General features: G+C 39.6%; 1 protein-coding gene across 8 annotated transcripts in view; it reads right to left on the bottom strand.

The window, feature by feature from the left end:
* RARB (retinoic acid receptor beta) overlaps positions 1 to 20,932 on the bottom strand; it is a 321,962-nt gene that overhangs the window by 48,493 nt on the left and 252,537 nt on the right. For 6 of the 8 annotated variants that reach the window (XM_058042289.1, XM_058045096.1, XM_058041608.1 and 3 more), the window contains one exon: positions 18,331 to 18,479. In XM_058042289.1, coding sequence (XP_057898272.1) covers positions 18,331 to 18,479 — 149 coding nt within the window. The remainder of the gene's footprint in view (positions 1 to 18,330; positions 18,480 to 20,932) is intronic. The other 2 variants (XM_058044555.1, XM_058045006.1) reach the window with 1 other exon arrangement.

The raw sequence follows: 20,932 nt of genomic DNA, 5'->3' as shown, positions 1-20,932 counted from the left end.
CAAAAAGATTCAATTTTTACATTTTCCTCAGGACAGGCACTAAGATTATAATTATCTTTGCACCCCAAACCAAGCTGGGACAGGAACTCGGGCGCTGGTGGATGAGGAGCACCATTTGCTCAGCACTGGGGCTCAGTTTCCTCACCCACCCAGAAGCCTGGTGTGGTGCAGCCACAAGTTATGGATGGCACTGAAAGCAGGGCCATGCTCAGAGATACTTCCTGAATCTGGGCTGAAAAAACAGTGTGTCCTGTCTTTCCCTCTGCAGGGTTTGGACCCCGACTGCAGCTCTGCAGAGAAAGAAAACTGTGCAGGACACAGAGATGGCAGAGCAGGTGCTTGCTGCCCAGTTAAACTGAAAAGCACAATTATACCCTTTCAAGGCTGGGCTCCAAATACCACAGGTATAATAACTGTGGCTTTTTCAATAAAAATACTGAAGTTAGAAGCAAGCCTAAGTTTTCCTGCAAGTGCTTTCTGTCAAATGACTCCCATGTGATCTCACAACCCCAACAGTTTCTTCTAAAACCAAGAAAATCCAAACCTGACCTGATGTTAAGAAGTTGTCAGAAACTTCAGAGACTGAAAACCACCACTGCTTATAAATGAATCAACTTCTAGTGCCTACTGGCTCTCGGGAAACAATATACTAGCAATGATAATTCAGTCACCTCAAAATGAATCTGTTTGGCTGAATATTTACATGAGCCATTTTTTATGCAAATATTTTAGCATCCCATCCAAATTAACACCCTGTGATGAGAGATGAGACACTCCAGTGCCAAAAACAATCACAAATGATTTTTTCTTTGTAATTTAAAAAGCCTTATGAGTATAAAAAAAAATCCCATTCTGTGAGACATAAAGCATTACTGTCATACATAATTGTTTTTGATAGCACCTACAAAGTAGTTAAATTTAAAGGAGTGGAAGCTACTGAAGGCCTATCAGGAACAGTGATTTACTCCGATATTCCTTTTATCCATAACTTTTGAAAGGAACATGTATCTTGTGTTTTTATTTTAGAAAAGACAAAGCTTGTGGAAATCGCACTTTTGAATTAATTCTGGTTTTCTGAGCTGCTTTTATCAGCATCCTTTACAGAAAACATTTTAGACCAACACTTCAATTTTTAATCTCATCTTTTCTGTGTATCATGCCACGTTCCTCCCAGGCCCACCAATCTTGTTATCTTAATGGATGACAGATAGAGTATCACTCTGACCATGCCACATTAGGCATCCTCATTTACCGAGTGCAAGGAAAAAATGCTGAGTATAAATTATTCAGAAATCTATTGTATCAGCGTGTGTTCCCTGAGCATCCACCAGTGGCAGAGCAGACAGATTATTTTTCACTTTTAATTGTGTTGATATCTTACCTGCTGCACTGAAAGCAGAGAGTGATATGTGAAACCATATGTATCAAGCAGCAAACAAACCTGGTTTCCTAGGTCCATTGCATAGAAGTAAATAATCTACTTAATCAATCCAACCTCAACTCAACACTGAAGAAACCACCTCATCCCATTCAGCACTTACTTTTGCAGCAGTTGCCTGTGAATGAGTCAAACCTTGGGAGCTCAGTAAAGAACAGAGTGCACACAGAGAATATTAACTATTTCAGTAATATTTTGAATGCTGTTATGCCACTGGCTATCTGAATACAAAGGATCTCATTAAGGATGACTCTTCAAGACAAAGTTTAAACACTTATGAAGTTTTATGGATTTGTTAGCATGAACTGCTACCCTCACATATTTGATAGGGAATCTATACACCTCCCTCTCCTTCTCTGTCCAGTTGATTTTGGCAGGGCAGATGATTTAGAGCTCAAGTTATGCACGTGCATGAAGAGATGGATCATTTGATCACAACGTCTTAAAAATATTTTGCCAGCACAGGGCATGCCAAGTCTTATTTGCAGGCATAGTGGGCTTGCAAGCTGAAAACTTGCACGGCAAGCCAGGGACAGGGTAATCAGCAGAGAAGGGCCATTGCAAGCTCAATCTGTTTGAACAGCCTGTTCAGTTCATCTGGTTCAGCTTTGTTTACCCCCAAATACAGGCAGCCAGCTATGACTCCTGCAGATTTAGAGGCCATTCTTTGGTAAATTTGCAAAATGACCTTCTGAGTGAAGCATATTGCTATTTTATCTTAAAAAAAACCCAAAAGAGTAGGAAGGACTTTTCCATGGTACAGTTTATCAGTCATTTATAAACTCTGACTGAGCTCTGAGAGGAAAGATAAATACCAGTAGCAGCTGAAAAGAAAATCCAGCCCACCACACACCTGAGACCTCTGCACTTAGCTTTTTTCTGAAATAGGGGCTGGGCAAATATGTGCACTTTTTACAAAAGAAATATTTGTGATGTATGGCTTCTTTTCAATCTCTCTGTTTTAATAATTTAAGTTACCCTCTGTCCTTGCTAACCCTGTAAAATATATTTAGAGCAGGTAAAGCTCCCATTCCTGCTTTCTCTGGAGCATCAACAGACATTTAAGGTATCTCTCAGTGATGGGATCTGCACAAAACTGCTTTGTTCTGTGACCTGGGAATTGCCCAGGTACATGCATGAACTAAATGTAGATTGCAGTATTTTTAACAACTAGTGGCAGCAGTCAGGGAACAAAAAACCCTTGCCTCACCAAATCCTGGCAGGCTCCACAGTCAAGCTGGGACAGAGACATGCAATTTTTGGTTGTTAACCATGAATATTTACTCTGAGAGACCTAGGTAACATGCAAACCTGCAACTGGAGTTGCATAGAAAGGCTTACAAAAGATCTACAGCCCAGCATATGCTGTTCAGTGATACCATACAGACAAAACACACTGCAAAATGGCTGCAGCCAGAACAGGAGACCCCACAAGTAATGAAAACTACTAAAGCTGCTATCTAAAAGGAAGCTCAAATGAGCTTATTCCCAGTTGCACAGCCCTTTTCCAGGATGTCTGCACTGTCTATCACACTTTGAAAGTCACGGCTTGCAGAATAAACAAATTAATTGTCTGACATTGCGGCTGGAAACCACTGCTGGCACAAAATGGAAGCAGCTACAACAATAAGTAAAGGAAGGCTCACTGCCAGAAAGTAGGGAAATTGTGCTGATGATGTATGTCAGGGCAGGACAGGAAGGTCTTTGCAAAAACAAACTTCAATAGCTGGTAGAGAGCACCTAGAAATGCCAGCCAGTGGTGGAGGAGCTCAGCACCAGCCCGCCCTGGGAAGGGCTCTGGCTTTGTCTGTCATTGCTGGTATTTCCAGCTTGCCATCCACACCTCTGCTTGTCTAGCCATTTATTCTGCAGATGAAGAGCAGCCCTAAGATTCTATGGCCAAAGAAACCTAAATTTGCCCTTGAAACCAGCGTGGCAGTGAATTTCATTATTTTTAATCAACAGAACTCAAAGTTCATTAAAAATAAGCAGCTGCCATCACACATCTTACATATAGGAAATACAGACCTCTGGACTTAAGAGCAATCCACTATGGGGAAAAAAAAGTCTATTATCTTTTCATTGTTATTACACAAATTGAAAAGTTTGAAATATCTCGGGGTTTCTCATTTCTTAAAAAGAGAAAAGGGCCCAAAGGACATGGATGAGCAGATGAGGAGCACGTTGTTCCTCTCTGAGCTACCACAATGGGGATACTCATCTGCAACTACAAAAAATTCACCAGCAGAGTAGGCCATTTTTGATAAATCCTAATAGTTTCTAAGGTGAAAATGGTCTTATGGGCTTCACAGGACAAAAAAAAAAAAAAAAAAAATTCTGATGACAGAGCTTGAAGAAAACTGTTCATGGTGCTAGTAATGCCAATTAGCCATTAGCCCCTGGGAAGGCTGGAAAAAACTACCATTTTTTATTGTGCCCCTTGCCAAAACATATTCTGACTCCACAAACCTTGGTTTAATGTAAAAAAATATTCTATAAACCATCATTCTATAAAACCATCCCCCATTTTCTGGGGAGTTTGAAACACTTCTGCTGGCCAGCTGGCAGAGAGGCAGCTACCAATAAAACAGAGGAGATGTATTCCATCAAGTGCAAATCTGCAACAACCAGATTCTTCCAGCGAGGGTACCACGGCATCCCTAGGACTACGCACGTATTTTTCCACAATTTCGATTTTCACTGAACTCCTGACCTTTTTAGCAAACATGTCAAAGTCTCCAGACAGAACAGTCATCACCTTGAAACAATATGTGAGGGGAAAGAACGGCTGAGATTTTCTGCTTCTCCACTTCAGTGATTTAAACAGAGAGGAAGGTGCTGGTATGCGCTTCCATCTGCTTTTTTCAAATTAAGAAAAAAAAGGAGATGGAATGTATATAATTAAAAAGTTACAGTTAACTTCCTCTCAGTCGTGTCTGTAGGATGATTTTTGGCCTGCTATGAAACTCCAGATGGGAAGAGTAATGAATATAATTTAATACAAATAACAGGAGATCAAAGAAGTGCTTTTCTGAGTTATTTCACACAGTTTAATGGAGAACTCAGGAATGAATTATTGCATTTTGCTGTTGTTTTATATTTTTGTTTATGCAAATCAATTCCCTTTAACCAAATTTGTGAAGGATCAGACCTATAACCCAATAAAACAATAAAATGTCACTAGGATGGTTGTACAACTGGCTAGCACTTATCCAAAAGGCTGTATGTTGCTAACTGCTCATCGTTTTTTTCCTCTCTTCCCCTCCAGTGCCTCAGGATTTATACCACCAATTAAGACAATAATGAGTGCCCCAGGTTGACCTCCCAGGAGCAAGAATTAATTAAGCGCAGTATTTCTTCGTAAAGAATGACACTTTTCCAAACCATTTGTGTAGCTGCCCTCCTGCATGGAAGCACCGTATCACAGAAGACTTTTCAAATTGCTATCCCTCAATTGTATGACTGGATTTTGGTTTACAATCATAATTTGTGTCGTTGTTTTTTTATCCACTGGGTTTTTGGATGGCTGGAGCGGGGGCACCATCTTCCATGGACAATGTCACAATTTTACTAGGAGACACATAGGTTGGTTGTTTTGGTTTTTTTTGCACAGAGCTACAATGGAAAGACATTAAACAACAGCTACTCTGACAAAGTAGTGGACCTCCTAGTAAAAACAAACAAAAATCTCCACCAAGCTATGCCCCTGCAGTGACATGCAGATTCCTGCAGCAGGCAGGACAAGGAAAAGACTCATGTTAGCGATGCAATTACCATGCTGCAATTACTTGTAGCAGTCTCTCAAATTAACCTCTCCATTTAGCTGCTTGGCAGAGATGGAAACCTGAAGAGGAAAGGGCAAGCTCAAACACAACCCTACACGGGAGAAAGAAGGTGTGTGTGTGTGTGCGCTCCAAGGAAATTCCCTACACAGGCAGGCTTTGTGTCCTCCTCCTTTTCCCCTCCCAGCCTTCCCCACAAAGGCTTGCAGAGTTCCCGCACATATTTGGCAGCAGAGCTATTTATCAAAAGAGGCACAGGGACTTTATTTAATTGTCAGCCGATACAAAAATCCCTGCACTTCTGCACCATCTGAAATTTATAGCAGCACTGCCTTCTTTCCTGCTATCAGCAACCGAATGTTTAGAGCTCAGCTGAAATAATAATGCAAACTATGCCACAAATATTTATATATGCCTGCACGCTGGCTGAGGCGCAATTCCCCTCACGCTAGCAGAGATCTGCACAGTTTGTGTGCGCAGCCAGCTGTTCCCTGCTCTCGCCCCAGCTGACCTGGAGCCAGTGCAGCAGCCCAGCCTGAGCCTGGCTGGCTGGGTGGGTGCCTGTGGGTGCTGGCAAAGAGCTGGCCCCTGCTTACCTCCAACACCCAGCATGTTTCTATTCTCTTTGTCTGACCTGGGAGGAGTTTTAAAACATGCCCGATCCACAGCAAAGAAGTTTCTGAGGAGGGATGAAGTGACATAGGAAAACAATGCAGAAAGCAACTAAAAAATACTCAGATTAAATAACTTGGACATAAACATGCCAAAATAAACCAGATGTCTTGAGCATTATGCTTCCTGGTACAGTTTTTAGGCATCTATCTGAATGACTCATCAACACACGTTCACTATCTCCTCATAATTTTTTTTTTGCTCTTAGTTTTGACAGTTGACATCTAAACAAATATGTTGCACCAGATCTCTTGAAATCTGGCAAGTAATATCTTGTACTTACTCCTTTATGCTGCACTCTCATTCCCCTGTGTTCAGCAACAAAGAAACTCTGCTAATATCAAACTATCCACTAAAATCCTCTAAAGCCTAGAGTTTAGTGAAACTTGGATGCCTGGAGACTAGAAAACAGAGTTCAAATAAACACCCAGAAATATGCAAGTCTGGCTCTCTAGTACTGGCAGTAGTCAAGGAAAATTACCTTTCCACACTGCAGCTGAAACTCATTACCAAAGGCGACAGCAGAGGGATGAGTTGGAGCTGGACCAGCTTGGAAAACCCACCATTCTAAAGAGTGAGATAGTGGCCATATCCCCCTGCCCAGTTTCCATACACAGTCAGAGCACCCACGGTAAAAATGGTCTGGACAACATGGAAAGCAGGCTGAGAAAGGTGGATGAGATGCAGTCTGTGCCAGTGCAAGGGATTAGCAACTGCAGGGACAGAGGAATCAACTGACTAGTTCCTCCAAGCAATAAAGACTTTTAGGGTAACACTAAGCAGAGAGATGCATCTTGTTGCAAACCCCAACACAAATCACAGTGAGATGCTGAAAAAGCATCGCAGGACAAAGGCAGGGCTGCATCCCCCTTGCCCAGTCGATCTATTCAGCCAAGCTGTAGGGAATCAAGGGAGAGTCTCAGACTGGGCAACTTTGATGATGAGAAAACATGACCTTTCAGAGATGAGTGAATGAACTGAAGCTGATTAATCTAACACAGGAAAATCTTAGCAAGATGTTTTCCTGTTTTCTCCCTCCCCTGCCAGACTTCAATCAATGGCCAGATTCAAGCACAGAGCTCACAGAATCACAAGACGATCATTCTTCCAGTTTACGAAAATCACATGGATTTAGGGTGAGATGAAAGATTGTTTTAGTTGGTTCATCCATTTGGTTCCTGGATGCTGTGCTTACATCTCTTCTGTTCATCCAACACTCCCTTTTCTTTCCTTTAAATAAAAATATGTAGTTTTCACTTTTGTTTCTGTACATGTAACAACCACTGTGCATTGGTATCGACAAATGTGGACTGGGCAAGATCATTTGCAGCAGCATCTCTGAAATGCCTTGATCCTCTGATCAAAAAAAAAAAAAGAAGAAAAAAAAAGTAAAAAAAAAAATAAAAATGGTTGTGCTCATTCATTAAAAAAAATGATGGGTTGCAGAGCTCTCTCTCTTATATGCTTTGCTTAAATCTGGAGCACTGCCACTGTTTTGGACCAGCAGAAAACATGTAAGGATCAACGCAAACACTGAAATGAGGACCTAATAATTTGCATATATATTTATCACAGGTGTGCAGGGTTCCAAGCAAGGCAAGCACTCTAGAGACAGGGAAGACCTCTCTCCTGTTTGGAAGGTTCATCTGGAGAGCAGCCAGCGAGGACTTGCAGGAGGAGTGAACAGTAGCCCATTGGAGTGGTTACACCGCAGCTATAAATCTCTGCTTTCCCTAAGTGCCTGGGAGGAGGGAGAGGGAACTGGCCACAGCTGACAGTAATGGGTCCCATTAAATTGTCGCTTTTAAAGAGACTCTAAAATGAGAACGAACTTGCTTCATAAGCATTTGATCAGTTTGCCTGACACCAGGCAATGGCAGACCCTGCTCACGTGCACTGGCTGGGGGCTGCTGGCTCTCCCCTCCTGCAGCTGAATAGCTGGAGTGAAATCACTGACTGCATTTACAGCCAACCAAATCTACATTTTTGGCACTACTTGTAACTGTGTCTCACCTTATAATTTATGCACCCATTATTCTAGACAGGGGATCCAGAAACAATATACTTTTCCCCTCTAAAATACCGTATTATGATCCGCTTTTTATTGCATAGCAACTTTTCCCACTGAAATATGGGAATATTTAAGCATGGCCACATGAAATCATAAGGGACTTTATATACAAAAATGTTTTTCTACTTCTCAGCTGTCTCCTGAGTTGAGCTGTGGAAATTGTGGGGGCTCCTGCTTATTATCAAAAGGAAGAACAATTTATGTGTAGAGGCTCTGAATATTTGGCAAACCAGCTGCAGCGGCACACCACTTTAACAGTTTCTATGCCAACATACCAAAAATAACAATTACAGAATTGGGTGCATGACCTCTTTAACACTACAAGTTTTCATAACGGGGATACTGAGATGCACAGGTGTCCTAGAGGTGTCCCCTGTATATGGAAAGTTCCTCTGAAATAACAAGAATGAATTTGCATATATATTTATCACAAGTGCACAGGGCTCCAAGCCTGTGGACAGTTAATAAGAATAAATAGGAAAAAGGATACAACATGTATATAATTTACATGATTCTCAGGAGAAAAGGTACCCATATCTCAAGACTACAGTACAATCTAGATACAAAAAAAGAAAGATAGGCTGTAACCTCAGTTTTGTCATTTTCTGCTCTTTTGAATGGGTACTCAAAAGTGAATGATTTTCTTTTTTAGTAAGACATTTGTTTTGTTTTACAGGGTGAAGAAAAAGAAGAATGCATATAATAAACAAATTGGATAAAGAATCTCTAAAGTTGACTTCATTGGAAATACTGAATCTTGGAAAATTACATCCAGTTGTCTTTTCTGCTATAGCACAGACAAAGACCAGCTCCACAAATCTGAAGACCAGCTCTGGGATCCCTGGTGGAAATTCAATTGCACTCCATTTCCAGAAGAATCTAAAGCAAATATCCCTCTAGGAAATTTTCTCAAAGGAACATTTCATTTGGGATTAGAAAGAACCTCTGTTTCCATTATCAGGTCAGTCTACAAGGGCAGATGGTGATGGAAGACTACTTTCCAAGGCCAAAGTATTTCTGAAAATTGGGAAGCTGACTATTTACAAACTGGGTGATGGTTCACAATAACCAGAAAATATAGATAGGTGTATAATTCAAAGTAAATTCCAAAATTGTAGCAAAGAGCACCTGAATATTTAATAATAAATAAGTGTGAACAGAATTAGATAATCATTTATTCCATTTTCTCCCATTATGAAACCCCTTAATTTTGGATTTAGTTCTCTAAGACGTGCCAATCAGAAAGTCTTTAAGTACTTGCTAAGAAAAAATCAAACTACAAATTGAAAAGATGCCTAGAGCAAGAACAGCAGTGACCTCAGCCATCTCACCAGCACCAAAATCACACTCAGCCAGAACTACTCTTGGCAAACTATTCTGTTCTTTTTTCCAACAGGAAAAACAGTGCACTTTCTTATGGAGTGCAGCAAGCTACCCTAAATCTACATTCAACAAATCAATTGTATATCATTCTCTATCAATTTCTCATTAATCAGATTTTTTTTAAAGTTCTAGAGTTAGAAAATGAAAGCTACATTTGTACATTGTAATTGCATAAATATGGCATAGTATAAAAAAAATAGGCTAGTATTGTTATCAGAAAATCTCACGGTATTTTATTTCTGAGATGTTTGCTCTGGTATCCCTACTTTCTTCTTTGCTGGATTACATCTGCAAACAATACTTTTAAAGATCATATTACAAAATATTGTGTTAAATATGGTGGAAAGCTGCATTTTTTCCTGCACTTGTACAATTTGTGGAGTGTGCACAGAACAGCCTGTACTCTACAACTATAATTAAAGGCCACATGTGGTCCTTAAACTAACAGGGAGGTATGAAATTGATCGACAAGATGAGAACAAAATAAAAGGGTTTTCCCTCTTTCTAGTGAAGAAAATTGAAAAAGTAAAACCCATTAGAACCTAGTGACAGGAAAATAAAAACACACTCCACATTCCCTGCATGCAAACCAGGGGACTTCTCAGCAGGCAAGTGTGCTAGCCTGAATTGCAGCCCACCTGCTTCTGGCATCTCTGGTTGTACCTCGCAGTGTGATTTGCATAGACAGCACTTTTACACGTGGATATAATGTATTAATTCTTCCGAAGATGTTGTAAACCACACACACTTCACTGATCCAGTGTGAGCCAGAGCTCCCTCAGCCATTTGCCAATAAGCCACATCAGCTGTGGGCAGGTGAAAGCTGGATGGAAATGTGACAACTACATCTATAAGGACTCTTTACCATCCACTGTGGTGAGAGAAATTATGATTCAATTCCAGCAACAACATGTTCATACACATATAAATTTGAAGTTTCTTCTTTTTACAGTGTGTATTCCCAGAGAGGGAAAGGCATAGACACTGCCAAAAGAGTAAGACTCAACAATTTTAGTTTATTAATAACAACAACAACAACAAAAATTTAATTGTTATGGACTAGTTAGTGGCCAAAGACTCCGAAAAGATATTTGGTCTTTGCATGCCTGCAAGGTCAGCAGGCATGAAGGCTACATTTATGTTAGGAAATGCTCTTGCAAACAGTCATGGGCACTATGGCTTGCTGGCATTCAATGGGAAAGTCCACATCTGCCTTAGATATCTCCTCCGGCCTCTGAAATGGGACAGTTGTACCCAAATTGCCCACAGGAGATGACTGTCTGCAGGAGGAACACCACTTGCTACCAGAAACCTTCCAGGTACACATCATGGCAAAGCTGTGCCCCAAAACGTGGCTGGTCACCAGCACACCAGAGATCAAGAGTCAGATATTGCTGTTCTTTTTTGAGAAAGCCTTCACTGATGGTATCAGGAATTTTATAAGGGAATGGAGTGCAAGATTTAAGCCAAACAATTACACATTGTTATGTGACAGTTCATGGAAAATAAGAGAGTACTTTCCAGTTCCTGTTTCCACAGGACATTAGCCCTTACGCTCCCAAATGAGTGGAGCAGCAGGGTTAGCACAGTTAGAAAGTCAGTTTGGGCTACTCTCTGTGCCTTTTTAGCATCGGCATGGTTGCCAGAAAAAAATTACAGTAATTAGCAAAAAACAACTATTCTCACAGATTAAGATGAACCCCTGGTTTATGACAAGGGGCAGGGTAAGAGGAAGATTAGCTGTGGATGTAGGTGCTGTACCCTCATGGAGACACTGCTGTTCTTCATCCATCCCTGCTACAGAAGCCCAGCACAGGGGAGTAGCTGAGCTATAACCCAAAACCTGGGTCCAAAGAACTGGAAAGCATATTTGGGACACAACACAATTTACATTTTTGCTACCTGTTATGGCGAGCAAGTAATTTTATTTCTTCATTTATGGCATTCACACAACCCAGACAAAGATTTTAATAAACGTGGCAAAAAATTTTTTTTGTTCCTGATCCCATGTATTTCATCATGTTTGTTTGTCTCAGAGTGCTTCCAACTAATACATGCTTCCCATCTTTTAAAATGAATTCAAGATCTGTCAAAAGTTTTATCTTTCAAACAAACAAACAAAAGCAAAGCAAAAAAGAAATAAGAATTTACTGAAAGAGATACCCCCTTTTTCACGGGGCACCTGGACTTCCTGGGTTTGTTATTTGAAAAGCTAAAATTTCAAGGATGGCATTAAAACAATCAGATCTTCTCTGATAACACAAAATGAATAAAATTTCCAGGGTTTCAGTACTACATTTAAAGCAGTTGCAACTCATTTAGTGCCTTTTTGCATATGGAACTGCTTTCTACAAATGAACGGCTTGGAATGTTGCTATGCTACAAAGTGCTTACAGTTTAAAATCAGATTATATTAATAGTATGCAGAAATGTATTTTGAAATACATTTTTCACCTTCTAAAAAGTATTGTTGATTTAACTGAAACTAGGAGCAATTTTGTGTGATTTGAGGAATTTTTCATAGCTGTGCATGGATGACAGCACGCATCTCTACCACTGGCACTGTCGCTAACACAGCCTAAATGGAGATGAATGCAGCTTGATCATTCAAGCTGATCTATATTTCTCTTTGAACAATCAGAAGCCTTTCCCACTGCATTGCTGCAAACAATGTTACTTCTTTCCCTGATACAAATCATACTGCACATATATATTTTCAAGTTTACATTTCTGTCTTTTTTTTTTTTGTTGTAGGTGATTAAAACATGCTGAGAAAACAAAACCAAACAAATACATGGAATGTTAGTTAGCTAGCTTTATGAAGTGTGCTTTTATTTTTTACTGTTAAATAGCTGATAATATTCTATGTCTGGATCCTTAATTCCCCGTAAAGAGGCATAAATATAGGCTTAAACATAATTATATTATAGCTAGAAGCTAACATGTGCAAGAGTGGTGTTATCAAAAAGAACTGCTGCTTAAGATCCCTCCACAATCCCAGAACTGCCTAAGAAAATGCAAATCTGTTCTCACATGATGTAAGAGACATTATTAAAAGGAAAAGGCATCTGTCCCAAAGGACACTGTTCCATAAAGGGAACTTTTTTATAACAATCCATAAAATATTTTAGGTTCTCTCAGCAACATTTCTGGCAGACCAAAGCATAATATAATAGAATCATGATATCATTTAGGGTGGAAATAACATTCTTGCCATCAAATTTCAAACAAACAAATAAAATGAAAGCCAGTTCCTCCCTCTCTCTCACTCTGTGTAGCATTTTGTAAACCAGTTGTTGTACCAATGCTGATCAAGGATTCATGGCCTGCAACAGGAAAAGCCCAAGCCCCTCAGTGTCCAGAGGGACATAATCATAGGGAACATCATATCAGAGAACATTAACACAGTTGTGCTTGGGCACCTAACCCAAAGGCTCAGCTGTTCTAGGGGGTGATCCAGAGCAGATCTGGTTTAGATGTTTTGAAGCAGCAATCAGAAGAGCTTCTCTCTCTCTCTTAATAGACTGCAGAAAGCCCAGCCTTCAAAGTTAGGCAAGTAATTTTGGGCCTCAAGTTGAGTGGTGGGACTGCCTCGCACTGCATCTGTAAGTGATTAAGTTAAAACTGTAACAAAATGACAGCTTTTCCCCTAAGCTTAACCTCTTAAGCTCAACAACAAACTTGAATGAAGCAAAAATGTTTTCATTGTCTCTATTTTTTTTCCCCTTGTGTGTATTTTGCCTTTTTTGGGGAGTCAGTCCTACAAAATTACAGACCTGAATGTCAAGGTTTATATCAAAGCCTATTTTTCCATACTGCTTCAAGTCTTTTCCATAATAAAAATATATATTTAAGTCAGGAATATGTCAAACAAACAGACATATTTTCAGAGCTGAAGACCCTTGAAAATGTATTAAATGTGGCCACCCTTTTAATTTAATGATCCCACATTAGATGTGATTCTATATGAAAACTCTGTTGGAAGGAAAGCTATCCTTATTTTATGATAAAGGCCAACTTGGCATCAGTCAGTATTGAAGTAGATTTATCTACATTTTTGTCTGTTAGCATCAATAACAGGCAGAGAGGCATCTTCATCATTCAGACCAAACTGCTGGACCGTAAACCTACCCTCTTATATGCTGCGCTGTCTTCTCCCATGAAAGTGCTCTGGGCATCTCTGCTGCCCACCCAATTCAAGCCAGTAATCCGGGCAGGACTGTCAGCAGAGGAATGCCGTCTTTTAAATGCCCAGAACAAGAGACAAGGCTTTCAGAGACAGCTGAAGCTGCCAGAACACCAGCTTCTCCTCCTCACCCACACAATGATGGCATTGTGTGGGGAATCCAGCCCACTACTCTCAGTCCCCCCTTTCTGCAAGCCCAGCTACAACAAGGACTGAAGGCAGGACCAAAGAGCTGAGCGTTTGGTGACAGTCAGCCCTATAACCACTTGAACCAGCTGCATAAATCCAAATTGCTCATTTTCAATGGAATTTGTTTGCGTGCTGTCTAGCAACACCCAGAGACTGGGGGGAAAAAAAACCAGAAAAATCTCAGAAGTCTGTAACTGAGGTCATGAAACAACATAAGTAGATTGCAAAACCCACCTCTGAGATGCCAGGCAGTTTACAAAATGGAAAAGTTGTAATTAAGCTGAATATCATCAATGTACTGTTTTTACACATAAAAAGATAGAATGTCTATGGAATTTTTCTTACAAAATACAAGTACACTGTGAAAATCAGTTTGATTTTGAAACTCAAACACATACAGAAAGCCAATCACCAGGTATGGTGCACACACACTTCTGTGTTTTGTGTAAAACCCAGAAATAAACACAGAAGCATGTTTTTGGGTGTTTTTTTTTTAACCACTTTGAAATTCTCACTGTGGTTGACAAGGGCCTTTTATGAAGTACTCCATCCTCTAAAAACCTTAAATGATTTGTATATCAACACAAGCCACAGAACAGTCTTCTTACTACAGCACAGTACTGAAGACTCCAGTAATGAATAAGACAGCAAGGTCACTAAAGTATTTGGCAAAGGAGGTGAGGAGGTTGTTATGAGGTACCTGGAAAAATAAGAACCAAGGATGACAGTGAGTAGGAAAAGAGGAAGGAAGGACTGGAGAAGGCACCAATCCCATTTGAGAAGACCACAGCAATGGTTTGACAATTAAGGCAGCTGAAGCCAGATTCTCAGATTCTGGAGGAAAAATGATAGGGTAAAATAGAATACTGCAGATCAGAAATGATGCCATCATGGCAGGATGTCTGAAAGAACTGACATTATAGTTGGTGATGACACAAAGAGAGAGTGGAAAACTCTGTCTTTATGAACTCTGTGTCCAAGGTAGCAGAGAGGTGAGCAAGATGACATGCCAGGGAAAGATGGGAGGGGAGAAGTCAAAAGAGGAGTACTTTGGAAATTATCCAAGGGTTGGTGGCAGCTGAGGGAAGATAAAATTTACAGCACAGCGTTTCCCAAATTGAACATCACAAGGTCATAGTCACCATCCACAGCTCTCCAAGGGCTCCTAGCTGGAAGGCTCTCAATTAAAAATACACCTGTTGTAAACAGAATATTGCCATGACATCCCCCATTGGTCTACCACAAAAAGAGGTCAGTAAACGATGCTTTTCTAAATAGAAAACCAAAGAACTGAACCCTGGGGAATGGCATCAGGAAGTGGATAAAGAGCCCTTTAAGGAGATATTGAAAAGTCAGCAAGGAAAGAGCCCTAAAAGATGGGAAAAAGAAAGCCTGATGAATCAAAGGCAGCCATCAACCCAAAACCTGGAGGACAGAAAACTGTTCCTTGCATTAGATGATGACTAATAATGATCACTGTGGCAGCAGTTTCACTGGAGCTCAAAGGAGAAAGGCAAAAGAGAAGGAATCAGAGAGAAAACTAGAAGAAAACCAATGGAAAGCCAGCACAGAGAAACAAAAGATCAGGGTCCTAATTAGGTAAATATGATGTGAGCAGAGTTTTCCATTTGTGCTTCCCTTGGGAAACGAGACTGCCAGGAGTTCAAAGTGAAAGGTAAATGAGTCAGAAAGGAAAAAAGAAAAATACTTGAGAAAAGGACCTAAGAACAGAGGAAGGTGCAAATGCAGGAGAAAAGATAAGTGAGTTTAAGATTTAACATCACAGAATGGAGATTGCCAATTCCATGAAGAAAGAAGAAGGGAAAATAGAAGTGAAAAAGAGAAAATTGCAACACAGTCAGACGAAAAGAGAAAGAAAGGGATTGGTTGATATTTTAGTCTAGCTTCTTACGGAATGAGATTGCCTCTCCCCATCCCAAAAGCTTCTGAATATGCTGGTCAGCTTCAGTGACAAATCTTGAAGAAAGCAGCTCTTTGAAATTGCATGGAAATGTGTCTTCAAGGTAAAGGGGTAATGAATTTGAGTTTCCTAGCTACACAAAAGGTTGTAACACAAATTCTTCCTTATTATTATTGGTCCCTTGATTTACCAGAGAATCAGCATGAAGCTGCAGCTCCATACCAAGCAGAAGCTCCAGTGAAACACAGGCTCTCTAATAAACTTAGGTTAATCAACTGAAAGGCAGAGATCCACAGGAGAGAAGGCTTCCTCAAGCAGCAGTGCTCAGTTCTCAGTGCTTACTGAAACTTGCAAAAGAAACTGGCTAATTTTTGTATGAAGAAGGCTATAAAGAAAAGAGGTACATGAAGAACTGATATTGAGAATAGAGGGGGAAAGCAGACTTGAGAACAGGCAGATGCCTGTATGGACACAAATCAGAAGTTCAAGGTGGTTGTTTTCTTGAGGTACAGCACCAACAGCTGATAACAGTATGAAAGCAAGTGTAAAGATGACGGAAAAAATAATAAACCAAACAGTCAAAAAGGGCTCAAGAGAAAAGGATAACATTCTTTAGAGAAATAGTGGAAACTGGCAACACAGGTTTCTGAGATGGCCTCTAGTGTTGCTGTCTGCTGACATCCAGCTCAGACAACTTTCAACAGCAAATGTAGCACCTGACTGTCCACCAAAGGCACCCATGGTTGATTCAGCAGCCATATCACGTTCTTGCCATTTTCTAGCATTAGCTAAGGAATTTGGTGCAATCCATGGAAGAGATTCCACACAACCTTAGTCAAACCCGTTGCAGAGCTAACATCAACAAACCCAAATATTACCAGTCTCAAGCAGCCAAGTTACTACTTTGGAATCTTGTTATTTCTCATAGACTGACAGGCTTTGTGTAACTAATCTTTTTTTCTTCTTCTTTTAACATCAGTTATCGTGAAGTGCTGAATTATCCCATCTTGCAAATCAGCAAATAAGTGAAGATAATATTTCTGTTCTTGCTGAGTAATGGCTAACACATTACAAGATGGATTTCCTCATGTATTTTGACAAGTGAGATCTTGCTTTAATTATTGATGAAAATGCTTTGCAGTAGGCCAGTGAAAGTCCTACAGTGTATTTTTGCACGTTTTTCAAAAAGAATGAACTCTTAGGGACATGTGACCTTTCTGCCACAGTGTGCAATTATGTCTGTGCTTAGAGGTAACGTGGGTGAGCAAGTTACACTACCAGCATTTGCAAGTTAGCACCTGAGTATGATGAGATTTCCTACTTAAGGAAATCAGCTGCAGCATATTCTTTCCACAGTTATTCTTAACAAACAGTTAAATTTTTATAGTTTTGTGGTATCAAAAAGAAAAAAATACAGAGAGGGCATCCAAGAAAAACCTCACTACCAGAAAGAGGTTCTAAAACTGAGGTGAGATTAAGAAGTTACTTTCACTAATTCAGTCTCTACAGTTATAAAACAGGGGGGAAACCAGATTTCAATCCTTTAGTATTTTGTCTAATGACAAACCCAGGACTATGATATTTTATGTAAGTAAAAAATTTCCACTAGAATGGGAGAAGTTGAAGGTTCAAAGGATAAAGTAAAAATGGCTAACTGAACACTATCTGCAAAATATATCATTTCACAAAAATAAACCAGCAAAATGCTTTTTGTTAATTTATTCTAAGAACTTTATTTATATGGCTATAGCACCTGTCACATTTTCAGCATGCATTAGTACTGTACTAAACACTACACATCTATTTTAAGCTAAAGGATGAAAATCATAGGTCCTTTCTTTAACTGTTAAGAAAGATCATTGCACTAGGGTATGCTAACAAATTTATCTGTGAGAGTATCTGCCCTATGATATCATTCTTTCCCATTTTTCACTCTACCTCTTCCTTGCATGCATGGAAGTGCACATTGTGTGCACACCTCCAATATCTGCCACAACAACAAGGTGTAGCTAACATTTCTTCTCTGCTGGGTGTTTTCTCTTCAGGTGTATTCTACTTTTGAGTGGTGTGCTTTATTACTGCATCCTATGGACAGCCATCAATTCATGCTCTGACAACCACAACAGTGGAAGGCAGGTGGCAGATGTACCAGCAGCGAAGTCTGACAGATCACATTTTACAAATACAAACCTGCTAATCCTCAAATTCCCAAACTGATGTGGGCTTAGTTACATAGCTAGAGACTACATCAAAAATTTCCAGATGATCAGATCCTGTTCCCAAATTCCACCCCCTGAGTACAGAGAGGTAGAAGTACACAGAAAAAGGCCAAGAGCAGCCAAGGGCCATGTGAGATCTCAGGGAATATCTGACCTACAGATGTACAATGAAGAGTCTCAAAATGTTTTCCATTTATCCTTTGATCGTGTCCACATCTATGACCACATTCTCATGCGAGTCAATAGTTGAGGAAGTCCCTTAAAGACATATTTGGCAGAAGTTACGAAGGGAATTAATTCCAAGAACGATGGTAATTTACTTGTCTTTAGTCATGAGTCAGAATTATTTCATGCAAGAAAGTTACATCTGTCTTTGAAGACCATCAAGTCACACCAAACTGGGTTGCTTTAGCCTTCTCCTAAGAGGAAATGCAGCCCTATAAAAGGAAAGGGAGATGATGGCACTCACCTTACATCCTTCACAAGCACTGACACCATAGTGATATCCAGATGACTTGTCTTGACAAACAAAACAGGGCTTGTAAACACGAGGGGGTGGAAGTGGTGAAGGAGGGCTCGGAACAAGTTCCTCAGAACTGGTGCTCTGAGTTTCAACTGCTACAAAAGAAAAAAAAATTGAATTATTCATAATAATTTTGAATCAATTAATATATATAACCATATTGCAAGTATCAAACTGGCTCATACCTTTTTTTCCACAATTAACATTAATTTGTCTTTCCTAGTAAAATTTAAAGGGAGCTAAGCAAGGCAAATAATGGCAGGATTATATCCTACAGCCTCAAAACTGTATTTTAAAGTACCCAATAATTTAGATGTAGGGCATGAATCTTACCAGGCTCCCAAAAAGAGCTCATCCTCTGGTTTTAGCCTATTGAATTGTATAGTGTCCACGTGTGCAGGTTGGATATCAGCCTTTAAAGGGAAACTGTGATTGGTACCTAATCTTGGGAGAGTTTTTTAATATCTTGCCTTTTTCTGGGTCAGTATGCAATTCTGACCTAGCAGGATAGCAGCACATATCAGGATATATGTAAATACTGTGAAGAAAGAGAGAGACCTGTAGGGAAATTACCTAAACAAGTTGTCCTTTTTTTTTTTTAATCTGTAAAACTAACACAACAAACTTTTTTTTTATTCTGTAAAAAATACACAACTCTGCAACACTTCCTTACCTACCTTAGGACCTGTATATCAGGAAACCTCACTGAGAAGAAGCTACTTATATATAATGACCCCCACATCCCTTTATTGCCTTAATATTTCTAGATGGTCATTTGTTTTGAGCCTGTTGAAAAGCCAGTAACCCTTTTCAGGGGAAGGACGTGAAAGCTCTACAATGCAAGATAAGACATGTGAACTACATCTTTCCAAAACATCTGCATTAGTTTTCTGTGAGATGCTGTCATCATTCCTCACGTTTATTGTGGGTGTGCAATACATTTTCATGTTTCACCTAGCCGTCTGCTGCTTCTCAGATAAATCCTTCTAACTTTTCAACAGATATACTGGAATGACAGGATCTGTGAACTCAGATCTAGCCAGAAATATTAGGCACTATCAGCAGAGCTAAATCTCCAGAGTACTAACAGCAGGCCCTAAAGAATATTACTCAATGGAAAAATTTTAGACAAGATTTACTGTACATGATATTTTTCAGATTACAACGATGATACATTTGTATTAAACTCATGATTCATTGTCAACCCATGTGTTGCCGAATTCACAGAGGGCATCACAGCACATGAGGCAACCTCTGATTACTCGTGAGAGAAGGGACCCTTTCTGCTTTTTTACCTTGGGTTAAGCTAGTATCAACTTCAAGGACAAACACTTCTTGAGAAGAAAATAAATGCTAGAGTTAAGTATTAAAGGCTCTGATCTAAGCAAGGAAATACCTTTGCAATTTATTTATATATCTAACGATAAGGAGGCTGTGAAAAAACAGAAAACTAAAATAAGTCAAATAACATAGCTCCATAAATTGTGACATTAAGACAATGTCCAGAACTATAGTCATCTTTTTCAGTATTAAATAAACTGAACTTGGCAAGCATCTATGTGTTCCTACTGCACCAAGAAAACTTTAATGAAGCTTTTTCTTAATGAAAACTTATATGAGAATGATCATTTCTTTTTAACAGTAATTTTTGGTATTTAAGAGAGATAGTGAGTGCTCTGTTATTGATCTCTGCACAGCCACCCTGCCTGAATCAATAATCTATTAGTACTTCTAAATTAAAGTTAGATTCATCAAATGCCCTTGAGAAGCCTCAAACCTTCCTAGCCTTATTTCATGCTCGTACATGAATTATGGTGGCTTCCAATGAGTCTATGGAATGATAAAATTTCAGCTTTAAAACTCCAATACCAGCAGACAATGTGTTTTGTATTAGCTCATTCAACTCTCCTGATCCACCTAAAAGGCAGTTTTTAGGCTCCCCATGGGAAAACAAGGTTGTGTCATTCAATAAAACAACTGCTCTCCTGCAATCCTTCTGTGATTTCAGTCTGGGGAAAGCAGCCTTTCAGGAATAATACTGATACACTTCTGTTTATTCATCAATTCATCCTAAACAAGCACCACCATCCAATAGTAGTGTTCCAACCACAAACAGTATTGTACACCAGAGAGGTTTGTCAGGCAGTGTAGAAAAAAACAGGAGCTTGTGATATCCAGAAGAGATTATGCAACCAACTCAGTTCATAAATACACAGAATAGTCAGCAAGTAAAGCATTGAAGGTACTGCTAGAGAATATTTTTCAGGACAATCTGAAAAGGTATATAATAAGGAAGGAGCCAAAAGAAATCAGAAAATCCTCCCTAAAACACCCACAAATACATGTGCCACTAAAAATAATACTTGCATTAGCTGAACAACTGTCTAGAGAGTTTGGTTTTTTAGTTGAGTTTTTTTTTGGTTGGTAGGTTTGAGGTTTGTTTTGGTTTTTGTGTTTTTTGGGGGTTTCTTGTGGGTTTTCTTTGGTTTGGTTTTTTTTTTTTTTTGTGTGTGTGGTTTTTTTCTTTTTTCTTTTGAGAGGGGTGTAT

The sequence above is a fragment of the Melospiza georgiana genome, chromosome 1, assembly GCF_028018845.1.
Source record: "Melospiza georgiana isolate bMelGeo1 chromosome 1, bMelGeo1.pri, whole genome shotgun sequence".
In the NCBI taxonomy this organism is placed as follows: domain Eukaryota; kingdom Metazoa; phylum Chordata; class Aves; order Passeriformes; family Passerellidae; genus Melospiza; species Melospiza georgiana.
The sequence above is the reverse complement of the archived record's forward strand: the minus strand, read 5'-3'. Positions and strand labels throughout refer to the sequence as shown.